Genomic DNA, 13,457 nt, shown 5'->3' with positions numbered 1-13,457 from the left:
AACTGCAAGTAATTTTGTCCTTTTCTCTAGGTGCAGGCTTTAAGAAGCCAGCCAAGAGTTAAATTGGTCATTGGGTTGAATTGGGGTATCATTTTACTTTTCACATAGGCTAACTCAATACAGATTTATTTTTTCTACAAGCAGTTAATTTCTTCCACAGGCCAATTGTACTATTCACAAAGCTGTCATACATAAATACATATTTACACACCCACACTCTTTGCTGGGAGCACCACTGAAGGTGAAAGTCATAAAGTTCTTTACAGCAACAGCGTAGAAAGGCGTGCTAGTCAGAGTCATCACTGCTGAAGTAGGAGCTGTCACAGTATTCTGCTGTGTAAAGGAATTTATGAATGCTTGGGTTCATCTTTGGTATCCAATGTCTTGGGACTAGAAATGTTGAAAGATTGAACAAATCCACAAACACCTTGTATCTGTCACTGAAAAAGACAATTGGAACAATAATTCCATCAGCATAGAAGGCCATCGTTTCTAAATCCTCAGTAATCATTCCTTCTCATGCAAATAACAAGATTGCTTGCACTAACTCTCCTGAATATTGCAGAGCAAGAATCCACTCCTGACTTCCTAGGGCATAGCAGATTAGGCTTAATAGGGATCTATAGAAACATCTTTCTTCTGAAAACGCAGAGTCCATAGGGTGTGATCTCTAGCAGAATTTATCTAGGAGCAATAATGTTAACCTGACATTAAGGTAGAGTGGGAGAGCTTTCTAAGAAAGACAGTGTGCATTCCATCCTCAACATCAGTCTAACCGTCTGCTTTCTGCTCTGCTCTGTTCCATGGGTTGTGATAGTAGCTGCTCACAGCACTACATGATGGTTCACGGCTCTTTGAGAGCAAACCTCGAAAAATATCCTCTTTTAAGGATGTTGTGCAGTTAGAGGTCATGCTAGGGAATAAAGAAACTCTATCACACAGTAGCTGGGGCTCACTTCCAGCCTCTGTCACCTCATTAACTTGGGCTAGCTGGCACATCAGCTGAACAATGCAGGGTTCATATTATTGCTATCACGGTGACGCCTGCACCCCCTGACTGAGAATTACAGACAGCACTTTGCATGAATGATCAAAAGGAGTTCTTTTTGCCCTAGAAAGCTTGGAATTTATATGTCACTGATAAATAAACGTACAACAACCAAGAGGAGATAGAGTCCCAGAAGAGAGTCAGCAGCCCTTTGGCCTCCAGTGAGCCATCTGAATTATATCTCCCAGTATCAGAGTATTTATGAACTGCATGTTGCAGGTAACAGGGGAAACATTATTTCTACCTCACTGTTGAGCGCAAGTAGTGGTAGCCTGATGAGCCTCCAGTGCCAGCCTTGCCACCAATCATTCTGTGCACCAAACAGACATGGTTATCTAAATGATACAACAGGAGAAAATAGCACATGTTCAGTATTTAAATATAACTAAAGGTTCACACTTACTGAAGGTCATTCAGAGATCTTTACAGGGATACAGAACAATTAGGTCTTCAGCAATGCAGGAGTTAATTCTGCCATTCTTCAGTCAATTAATATAAAATTATTGTTAATTCAGAATGAGCACACTAATTATTGCACATTATTGTGCTCTGTTAATACAGAATTATGCACTCATGTATGTCTAGACAGGGAAGGAGGCAGAAGGAATGTTTTGATAGAAAGACATGACATTATGACTTTTTGGGATACATTGAAAAATAGATACCTGCCCCTTATATAAGACAGTACACTTAAAGAACGTCAGAGAAGTGGTACCTATACTCATGTGCCTAATGATCACAGAAGCAGCTCTTTGTCTTTCCTCTTGGCTGAAGTACAAAAAAAAGTCTTTCCTAAAGCATGAACTCCAAAGCTCATTTCTAAGACTGGGTGTAACTCAAGAGACAGAACAATTTATTTGCATCTAGAAGAGGGAGCATCACAGTCAAAAAAGTCAAACTTACATCTCCATTTAGTCATGAGCACATCGAGATCCATAAGGGAGGTGAGGAGCTGAAAGGGAACCTGGAAACGAGGCTCCTCCCTTGGAAAATGAAAGAGAAGACAGCGAGACCTCTCAGCATAAGCTGTATTTTTCAAAGTTGCATTTCATCAGTGCTTAGTGACTTAAAGCATGCTTTTCCTAAAATGGTACTGGAATATCACTAGATACTTCAACAAATGCTTCTGCTGTATAAGTCTTGATCTGCCCCTTTATTTTTTAACTTGAAAAAGATCTTTCTAGGACAGGTAGAACAAGGCATTTACTAGTTACAATCTGAGAAGCAGCATCTGGTCAAGCTGCCCAGAGGGGATGTGCAACCTCCCGTCCTTGAAGACACTCAGAACTCATCAGGACATGGTGCTGAGCAGCCTGGTCTGACCTTCGAGCTGTGTCTGACTAATCAGGGTTCCTGTGGAGGGCTGAAACATATGGATTCCCACAGCTCATTCCAGCCTAACTAAACCTGTGCTGCTGTTCTTAACCTCTCCTCCTGCCAGTCTCCATCAATGACACATCTTACAACATCACCTGTAGAAGTAGATCATCAAGGCCCCCTTCAGTGCTTTGTAGGACAGCCGTCTCTCTCCTGCAAAATACAAGTGTCCTCAGTTTGCTGCTCATTCTCCTGCAACTTTCATGCTACAACAAACGTTTATAAACAACACGTACAAAACATACAAAGTACGTATTCACATGTGGAAATAAAATCTACCTTTACTGAGCAGGTGTTCATGGCGTTTTTCATCAAATAATGAAAGTAATACGTCTCTCTGTTTTTGGAATTCAGACAATAAGTCATCTTTTTCTTCTGATTCTGCTTTGGCCTTTGGTATTTAAAATAAAGACAAGCTTTAGAATTCAACTGGGAAAATTAAGCACTTGAATGACTCATTTTGCAATTTTTATTTAAATAAATACTCTGAAGTTTGAATCTTAGATGTAAGAATTGTATTTTCAAATAAGATATATGAGTCACTGCCCTTTGAAAAGTACAATTAAATAGATTCCAGCACAACTCAGATAAATGAGTATTCAAACACACTGGCAATTTATCACATTTCTTGGCCTTAAAAAGTTAATCATCATCATTTGTTAGAAATCTGATTTATTTGTTTTCAAGGCAAAAAAATTACATCCTTGCAGAGGGCAAGAAAATTGTAAATAAAAAAGTTTAGATAAGTTAGAAAGTCATAAACAAATATTCTTAGGAAGCTTATAAATTCTTATTATTTTTTTCATTAAAAATTAAAATATTAAAAAATATTATTTAGAGCTACAGGTCTTAAAATAGTCAGGGATTTTCTGGTGCTTATTTGCCAGTGCAATTCAAATAATCACATAGCAGCAAATTGCCATATACTGTTAAACAGAAATGGGCTGTTAATAGTGACATTCCATGTCCACAGCTCAAGAGCCCAAACTTCATATTTGCTCTAGATTGTAGATGCAAATACTAACTAATGGTGAAGTTGTAGTTTCAGTAAAATCAACTTCAGCCCTTCCATTGATACTAATCCATGCCTTCTGCAATCCAAATCACCCATGTATCTCATGCTTTAAGTAGTCTTAGACGTCAAATAAAAAAAATATTCCTATTTCCTGAAGAATTTGCAATTTTTTCTGCTTCTTGCAGACAAAGACTTATGAAGATTAAGTGAAGTGAGTGAGAAACTTTGAGTAAGCCAAAAGTTAAATTTATGTCAGAATATCATTTTGCCAGACATCTTTGCTTATAGGTACTTCAAGAGTAAACTATATACCTGTATCAAGGCAAACTCCTCTTCTAGGCCTTTTAAAACATTCTCTTCAAATTGTCCCCAGAAATCAAATTCTTCTGAATCAAGTCCTGGAGTTCTTTCCAGCCATGCCTTTAATAATAATAGCAGTAGTAGTAGTAGTAATAATAATATGTTCAAACAATAGTAATGCAACTGCATTATCCTGGAAGCACAAGTTATAGCAACATAAATTCTACAATTCTGGTTTAGTATCCTGTAGAAGTGCTCATTGCTAAGTTCAGCATGTCCATGTGGATGATTTACACCTGCATAATAGTGCCACACCAACCCACTCAGGTTCCAGGTTGCATGGCCAATGTTGGAAGACAGAAGCTGTCTCATTCTAAGGATGTCTTTAAAACAAACTACAGAAGGACAAATCTTATTCCACATAATATATAGGATAAGAATAATGATAAATCTCAGAAGGAAGACACAGAGCCATCTATAGTCTTTAGCCTCTCTAACAGCCACCTAACAGTGGGAATATTTTTAAAGTTTTCCTCCCAGAAGGGCTTATAGTCATGAAAACAATGAAAATGAAACAATGCATTTACATTTCCAGTTCACACCTCCACAATGCTATTTACCAGTTAAACAGCCAGAATTTTCAGATGAAAGGGAGATGCTGTGAAAAATCAGTTGGTTTGCTAATGACTAACTCTCTTTCGTGCCAAATTTGTCAAGAATCCAAAACACAATTGAGAGAGAATTTGCCAACATGCTTGTTCCTCTTGAGGTAGGAGAGTACGTCACTGACACTAATGAAGGACATTCTTGGCAGATGGAGAAAATGATCCAAGGTCCAAGACAGACTTTGTTACCTCCACAAGCTGCAGTAGTGTTGGTTCTTGCTCTGATTGAAGCAGTAATTCATGATCCTGTCCCTTGAAGTTATCACGGTAATGCCTTCTGTTATAAGGGACTCTCAGGCTTTGGGGAACACCAATCTTGTTCTCTAGCAAGCGAAACTGCAGGCTCTGAAAACCTGAGGCTGGGCTTAGGTAGTATCTTTGGGAACAGAAGAAAAGATACAAAAATGCAGGATGTTATTTTACAATGGTGGATTTCTCTTGTTCTCTAAAAACCCGCCATAGTTCACACCTGAAGAATATCAAATAGTTATTTGATCTGGGGACTTTTTCACATCTGAAGAATATCAAATAGCTATCTGATCTGGGGACTTTTTATATGACTGCACATAGGAAAAGGAAAAAAACCAAGCAATTTTAATGCAATTACAGTGTACATATAATCTCATTTTCTAGTTCTGTATTGTTTGTGCATACACAGGTAGTGCAAATGTAAACGTGTGAATTTGTGCTTCAAAAGGGCAGCTTTGTGCATGTGATGTACAGGAGGCAGTGTTAGTGAATATAATTTCCTTTCCAAACAGATTAAGCAGCTGCACCCTAAAAAGCTGATACCAAAATTTTTACAGCAATAACATGCCAATGAATGTATTTTAAATAGTCTTGATACACATAATAATTCTTATATATTATTATATATAACAATATGTAATTATTATAATATATTATATATAAAAATATTTAATTATTATAATATATACATGCAATATTGTATATTGCCTTATTCTATAGAGTAGAATAATGCTCAGAAAAACTCCAGTGGTTTGGGCTTTTTTTTAGGGATTCATTAATTAATTCTTTTTTTTTTTTGTTTTTTTAGGGATTCATTAATGGGACTCTTAAGAGTTAAATCATCTGACCATGCTGAAAAACAATTATTAGTAAAAGCCTGAAAATCCCACATTGCTAGGTAATTATAATGCATTTTGAATTGCAAGCACAAGATTTGACAGAGACGCATAATGGATTTAATCTTATGTTTACTTATCAAATGACTATGTGGTTGAAAAGCTGAAGCAGGTGTAGATCAAAATGGATGATTAGCCCATGGATTTCCCCTGCTGTAGGGTAATGCTCAATTCAAACAAGTGAAGAAAAATCGTAGTTTCCTGCTCTTTTCAATAGGGAATATTAAAAGATAGAAGAGAAAGGGTACCAAAATCCAAAAGTGGAAGGGATGCTGGATGGAACTGAGGCCACAAGGCAGACAGAGATGCACAAGTGACACAAGCAGGAGAAGAACAGGGAAGGAAGACAGTGGATGAAGCTGTAACACATGTGAGTGTGGTGGAAGGGCCTAGATAGGGTAGAGAGGGAAGAGAAAGAAATGTGAGAGGTGAGATAATCCAGAGAAAGCCTGAGCAGAAGGCAGAAGAGGTACAACCTTCCAGCCCAGCAATGCACTGAGCTCCTACTGGGCAGCAGAAGTTGTTGGGGAAAAAGGACAAGAGACAGCAATGCTTCCTTCAGCCTCCAGCATTGCAGGCCCAAGGCAACACCATGCAAACCAAGAAGGCTGAAATACCTGTTTGATAATCTAGAGAGAGTGCCTGTCTCTCCCCCAAGCACTCCTCTGATTTGCCACAGAACAAGGCTTCAATCTGCAGTGCCAAGTTCCAACTAAGTTGCTAGCAGAACCATGAGCTAGTTCTGTTGTTTCTGCTGTTTTAACTTTTGACCCTGAAAGCAGTGAGCAGCACCCTACACAAAAGAGTCAGCAATTCACTTGTACTTCTTTGCAGAACATGCTGGACCCACAGTCAGGGTCAGTTTCATAACTGACCCTTGCACTTTAATGTCATGTTTGCCCCTCCTAGGTGAGCTCTCAGCTTGCTGACAGACACCAGCACACATGCAAAATTCACAATCAGTTCTAAGGATGGGAATTACCGGCTCATGGATTGCTGTGGAGGAATAATAAGTCTTTACCTGAAATCAAAGAAGTCCAATGCAGTCATAGTTTCCAAAACTGAGAACTGTTCCACAAGTAATTTCAGAATCAGTGAAATTCTGTTCATTCGAGTAATAACCTTCAGCATGTTCCTCTCATCTCTTACCTATAAAAAAAAAAAAAATAAAGATCATAACCAGAATGGTGTTTTCTCTAGATCCTACCTAGTTAATTCATGTCTTTTCACTGTTGTACATCACTACAGTTCCCAAGTCCTTCCCATGTGAAATCCACAGAGGCAGAATCTCATATGGAATAGAGCACTCTGTTTTTAACTTAAAACTGAAACTCTGCATTTCAAAGATTGAAATCCATTTTATTCTGACTGATGCTACATTATAGGTAGGCCTATCATACAGGTTGTTGGGTTTTTTTTTTTCTTTTCTATGTTTTTGATTAAAATAGAAGTCAAAGAAATTAAATTATAAAAATAATTTATCATTTCCAATAATTACAATATTATTGTAACTTAAATATTATATATATGAAAATTACATACTTTCTGTTATAATTACTTCTGGAATAATTTCTATTTTTGCTCCATTCTGCAAGCCATAAGGCAGGTAAGGAAATTACTTAGAAATTGAGAAGCAAAATAATCTGACAGCTACATCAGGATAGCACGTCTAAAACATGTTCATCAGAAATGTGCATTAGCAAGCAGAGAAGATGAGAAAATACTCCATCTGGTGGGAAATAGATAATATTGAATGGAATAACAGATAATACTAAATGGAAAACACAGAAGTGGGTTTTTTTCACTAAATTAAACACTCTGCCTGCAGAGGAGTCTGCTACAATTCCTTTCAGTTTCAATGGGATTAAACTTCTCTGTAAAATCTGGGCATGCAACCAGGAAATATCAGACTACAAAAAATGGCAGATGATATGCATTTCCCTAATTGCTTGGCTGTGTATTTGACCTTAACATTGACATTTCAAATTCTGATTACAAGCAAAGCTTCATTTTTCACAAAAAAAAAAAAAAAAAAAAAAAAAAAAAAAAAAAAAAGAAAAGAAAAAGAAAAAAAATATTCTTAAGAACTGATTAGGGTTAGTTATAATTTGATAAAATATTAAAATAAAAAGCAAATAATTAGGAATATAGTGGACAACAGAGAACATTTTCATTGGACCTTATGAAAACAAAGTTCCTTTTTTCCATCTGGTCTAGTTTCAAATTTGCTGCTTAGACACATGCTAATGACGTATTCAAGGTATTTCTCAAACTGTACGAAGTCAGATTTTTCTGTGGATGTAGTACCAATTCAAGAGTTTTCCATTCTTACCTACCATTATAATGTGTGCTTAGCTTTGGACAAATGTGAAGATGTGCTTATGTTTTTAATTTTCAGAAATTCTAGCACAGTGTTACACTGCTTGAATTCTTGGTTCTCTGTTGGATTTACCACTACACAATCACAAAAATGAGTTCTCCTCACAGCAGATATTGGATGGAAGGAGATAGTATGTAGACTTCAGAAAATGAATAAAGGCAGGAATTACTTTTCAACATAAAAATACCTGTGAGCCTTCTGCTTTTCAGTTTTGCCTCTGAGCCTGCTTTTTCTGCAGTAGATATTTCCAACTGAAGTTTATGCAGTTACCCAGCACTAGCAGGAGAGTATGAGAGATTTTGTCCAATGAAATTGGTCTTGGAAGGGGATTCACACAAAAGGCATACTTCAGGATGAAGTAAGATTTTGCTGATCAAAAAACTGTATTATTGGGATATAAGCACCACTCAGCCAAATTTTATTTGGTCTTTTGATGCTGTTTCTAAAAAGAGCATATGTTGCTTTAGTAAACCAAACTATATCAGACTGAGAGACAGGAAGCAAGAGAAAATTAGGACTGAATTTTCCCAAAATTAATATTTGTTTTAACTTACATGACCATTTTGAAAGATCACTCGCACAGAGTCCATTTCCCACAAAATCTGCTTAAACCAAAGTTCATATGCTACAACAAGAAAGACACTGTTAGCATCAACTTCAAGGTTACTTTGTTCTTCTTAGCACCAAGAAAGAAAAATTCTTACATGTTGATTTGAAATTAATAGCTTACATTGACACTGCCAGTGCAAAAGAAGATACTGACACATGAACTTACTACTTGTTACAGCAGTATGTCCTTTACCTAAAGTATTAGATAAAATAATCTAGAGTCAAGAATACTGACAGAATTTTTTAAAATACGTTTTACACATCAGCTGTTTGATCTGCAGATTGTTCATTATAAAAGGAGGAAAGAGAAAATCCAGATCTGATGCTTCAATAAAATCTAACTTCACATCTGCTTACAAACCAAGTGTTTTCTGTCAATAACAGAAGATATCATCAGGCCAGGGTGTGGAAAACAGGAAGATATGGGCATTAGGGAGTGCCTAGCTGGTGTGTTGGTTTCTAGACAGATCATAGATGGCTAAAACTGGAATTTCAGAGAAGGCACAAAGCAACACACAAAATTTGCCTACAATAACCTGTATAGCAGCCTGTTTCTTGGGAGACACCAAGGTTTTCACCACCTTAATTTCTCTACGAATAGAACCATCCATATCTTGGTTTACCAAATCCAAAGGTTACACTTATAGCTTCACAAGCAAAGAGTTGATTGCTGCCTTACAATTTACATATGAATATATGCATATATTAAAACAGATAAAAGACACAGATATTGCTGTGTTAGTATCTAAAATGAAAACAAAGAGTGTACTGCATGTGTCAGCACCAATTGTGGCAAATATGTTGGTTAACTACCACTGCACTCCTCTACTTACCTTGATGTGTCACAATGAAAAGATGCTCATCATGGATTTTTTTCCCTTTCTTCTCACTCTCAAGTTCTTGAGCATTCAATATTTTGTTCAGCTTAAAAATAAAGGTAAGAACTATTTTGTGAAGCTCTCAATTCTACTATTAGTAATGGCACTCTTACTGCATACAGCTAATTTTTAAGAATATTTTTTAAAAGTAGACATACAGACCTCACAGTCTAGGTTATATGAGAAGTTTGACTAAATTGTCTCAGGTATGACTTTTACTTTTTAATTAGGAAAAAATCTTGCCTGAAATGGAACATTTAGGTACCTCAAGTAATAAAGTTTTGAAAATAATTTTAAGAGTAATTTAAATTATATAAATATGTATATGTATAGTTAAAAAAAAAAAAAAGAGGAAACAAAATATCCAGCATTTTTTCCAGATTTTAGATCTATACTGTCGTGTCCCATGAAAACAGAGTTCCTATAGTAAAATTCTGAGGAATCATACAACAATATCAGCATAAGAGCTCTGAGTTGAGGCAATGATAATAATTTCAGTTCTAACATTGTAAATTTGACTAAGAAAAAAAATTTAGTAATCTAATCATAGCTGTTTTCAAATTAATCTTTGCAAAATTTTAAAGGGTATGTCAACAAATCAAAGTTGACATACTCTTAGTTCAAAAGCAGAGTAATTCCCTTCAGTTCATGCTGTCTGAAAAAAACCACTAAAATAACTTCTGGTTTCTTTTACTACCTATGGTATTTTATTTTTACTTATTTCTTAATTACTTCTAGCTTTTGCAGCTTTTGTTTGGTTTGGTTTTTTTGGTTTTTTTTTTTTTTTTTTTTTTTTTTTTTTATGTTGCCACCTAGTCATCATCCTACCCCCTAGATTTCTGAAATAGATTTTTCCAGCCAAGTATTCTGGACTTTCAAGCACATCGCACAGAGCCTGCTGACATTCAGAAATTGCTGAGTGATTATTGCCACACCAGAGAAAGCTTTTAGTGGTGGGTCACTTTACAGTTTAGGCTTACCAGCATGGATAATTCCCTACCAACCCCCCCAAAATATCCATATTCCTTGCAGTTTGAGAGGTGTTCCCACAGCCCACCTTGAGGTCCCAGCTGAGACGGGCACCTGTGCCTGTTACACCTGGATACCTGTCCCAGTAACTGACTGGGAGAAGTGTCAGCCTCAGGGGCTGCCTCAAGAGCAACAAGGACAGCAAACATGAAATCATTAAACTTACTTGTAGGTATTCTCCATAGATAAGCCCACCTTTGCTGGCTTTATTTACTCCTTCTTGAGATTTGTCATCATTGTCGTCTTCCAAAGATAACTTGCTAAAATTAAATCTAAGAAGAAAATTAAGTAAATATGTAAACTGTTTAATTGAAGAATTATGAATATACCTGCCTTTTTACTAACAGATGCATCTACAATTCAAACAATGCTTTATTTTGATAAACTGAGCCAGTAAAGCAGGCTTTTGATAAAAAATGAAATTCCTCTTGATACAGTAACAGCTGTTAACATCACATAAAATAACAAGTGCTCAGACAAGTCCTTGTATGATCTCTACTCATTTAGCAACAGCTAAATGATAACTACAGCTACAGCTGTCTACTTGTTGATAATAAGTAATTCCTCTCTGAGATTTCATATTTTGCACTAACACCTTATCATTGGAATTGAATTTATAAAGCAAAACAGAAAGAGGAAGGACTCACAGGTAATTCTTCCCCGCAAAGGGGCACTGGCTCATGATTTCAGGATCCAAACTTGCTGAGCTGCACACTGGAAAATACCCTGCTAGTGTTCCCAAACCTGCTGCAGCTCCCTTATATGTAGCCTTATCTCACTGCCAAGGCCAACCCCCAAATTCCCCTCCTTAGCCCTCAGCCCATCCCCACTATTCAATAAAGACAGAAACTATCACAGCACAAAGGTCAGGAAGTTCATGTGTTGTTGGCTCTCCAGGACTGTGTTTTTTCTCTGCCAGTTAAAAAATGAATGGATGACATGCTTGTTTTGTCCTATGGCACAAGATTTTTGTGCTTTTTACTCCGAGATTTCCACCAGTTGCTCCTTTGGATGCAGTTGTGTGGTGTAGCGTGTAAGGTATAAGTCAAGGAGAGGTCTGCGTGTGATAAAAAGGCAATATTTAATAAAAGCACAAAGTGTTAGAGTAGATTTTCAACCTGCAGCCTTTTGTATCAGGATACTATTAAGTTTAAAAAATCAGACACATGGGAAGAGAAAAGAGGGGTGGGGGGAGAAGTGGAAAAACGTGTTTCCATGGCAGACTAAATAGTGCTTATTCAAAGAGATTTCACATAATATATATAATTTTAAAAAACATACACACATTAAGTACTAAAAGCATCATGAAACTCTCATGCTGGTTTTCCAAGTATTTAACTCAGAATAATTTTTTAATTTTACCTCCTTGCACAAAAGTTTCAGTCTCATTTATTGACAAATGTTACTCAATTCTATCTGGTCATAAGCTTAACACACAATGAAGTAACATGTAACTAGCACACACTTCTTTTTGCCTGCCAGCCCTTTCTGAAAAAAAAAAAAGTTAATGCTCAGTTTCACTGCAAACAAAACTACAGGACCTCTGTGACCCTGGATCATTTGCTCTCTGCAAGACTTACTCTGCTTAGTGGTGTCTGTGTGGTGGTTTCAGCTGTTCCAGTCACTTAAGAGTAGTTTTCTCATTAAAAAAATGCAGATGTAGGATGTGGTGATGGGATGGATACCCTGTTCAGCCAGATGTCATTTGTCAGGCTTTACACAAATCAGCTTAAAATTAAGTTGAGCCACAAGAAATGTAAGACTTCACTGAAGCAACTCACCAAGCAAGGTCAAGGAGTTCTTCCTTCATGATATAAAACCTGACAGAAGAAAATAATCCTCTCCTTACACACACCTACACATGTGCTCAGCGATGCGGACAACTAGAGATGAAAGTGAGGACATCAGAAATCAAATGTTGAAAGCCACTTTTCACATATTTGCACTCAAACAGCTTGATTTACAATTGTGGAAATCTTGCACGTCCTTATATCTCAAAAGAAAAAGGTTTATCTTGTCATTCCTGTGTATCTTCACCTGAAACATCCAGACTGCATAATGAAATCAAGCTGTTATCTTTTCTCATGGCACAAAGAAAGAAAAAATGTGAAACTAGTGAAAATAATGACAGTTGGAAAATATCGAACTTTTAACCTCACAAAATATGTTAATGTGTGTTTTCTTGTGCAGTTTTATTTTCTTCTGTGAAATACAGAGAATTATAAACTTCCGGTGCAATGATTTCTGACAGGCAACATTTACATTGCCTACCCAGCAGGCAAAGGACTTTGAAGTATCAGAGCCCTTTTACACACTGAAGTTAACAAAACATTAACTCCCTATTTGGGAAGTAATAGTACCATTAATTCACTCAGGGTTAGCAAACTCATTTGAAATCTAGCTGGGGATATTGTCTAATCAACAACTATACAAACACTCCTTCCAATTCAGCAACAGGCTTCAGTCAATCAAGTAAATCAGCCAGACAAGAGGAATTTAGAAAGTTTTTTCCAGTGTTTCCAACGTGTCAAAATCCTTGTTTAAGGACCTCATAGCTGATTGGTCCCAAAGCTGTAGACTGACCAATTCCTAAAAAACTGGGTAATATTATGGATAATATTTGCATCCATACATTTAAGAAAATTTAATCTCACACTAGCTGAATTCAGCTCTCTAACCATTGCAACTACAATAGAACTCAAACTCTCCAAGATCAGTGGAAAAAGATATCTTGATGAGGACTTGAAAACCCCTGAAATAAAACCATACACAATGGTTTTCAGACATAGACAAGGTCATTCCTCTTACTGGCTGCCTTCATCTGATCTTGATAAGGCTTCAAAGCATGTAATGAACTTGGTAGTAAAATAATTTAAGTGGCTTGTATGACCTGATTATGAAACTGTCTGTTGGCAGTGTAGATGACAGCACAGCTTACAAGAGCCCTCAGGTTTGGATCAGCTCAGAGCCTTGAACTCTGGCATGGCTGCAGATACCTTTAGAAATAAATG

At 36.7% G+C, this 13,457-nt stretch overlaps 1 protein-coding gene across 1 annotated transcript; it reads right to left on the bottom strand.

The window, feature by feature from the left end:
* Positions 1-118: 118 nt before the first annotated feature.
* TDO2 (tryptophan 2,3-dioxygenase) lies at positions 119-11,161 on the bottom strand. Its single transcript, XM_041395728.1, has 12 exons — positions 11,094-11,161; positions 10,613-10,718; positions 9,373-9,463; positions 8,485-8,555; positions 6,572-6,699; positions 4,595-4,781; positions 3,753-3,860; positions 2,705-2,816; positions 2,521-2,578; positions 1,952-2,031; positions 1,293-1,383; positions 119-440 (listed from the first exon to the last, which is right to left on the bottom strand). The coding sequence occupies exons 1-12, from the start codon at positions 11,126-11,128 to the stop codon at positions 287-289; spliced, it is 1,221 nt and encodes a 406-aa protein (XP_041251662.1). The 5' UTR covers positions 11,129-11,161; the 3' UTR covers positions 119-286.
* Between the last annotated feature and the right edge of the window lie 2,296 nt (positions 11,162-13,457).

Source organism: Onychostruthus taczanowskii, unplaced genomic scaffold, assembly GCF_017590055.1.
Source record: "Onychostruthus taczanowskii isolate IOZ18803 unplaced genomic scaffold, ASM1759005v1 scaffold12, whole genome shotgun sequence".
NCBI classification, from domain to species: Eukaryota; Metazoa; Chordata; class Aves; order Passeriformes; family Passeridae; genus Onychostruthus; species Onychostruthus taczanowskii.
This window is presented reverse-complemented; position numbering and strand designations above follow the sequence as displayed.

Coding starts and splice junctions, on each gene's coding strand:
- TDO2 (XM_041395728.1), bottom strand. CDS start 11,128: ATGAGCCAGTGCCCCTTTGCGGGGAAGAATTACCT. Junction 9,464..10,612: donor TCTATGGAGAATACCTACAA/GTAAGTTTAATG, acceptor TTTATTTTTAAG/CTGAACAAAATATTGAATGC. Junction 3,861..4,594: donor CACTACTGCAGCTTGTGGAG/GTAACAAAGTCT, acceptor TTATTATTAAAG/GCATGGCTGGAAAGAACTCC.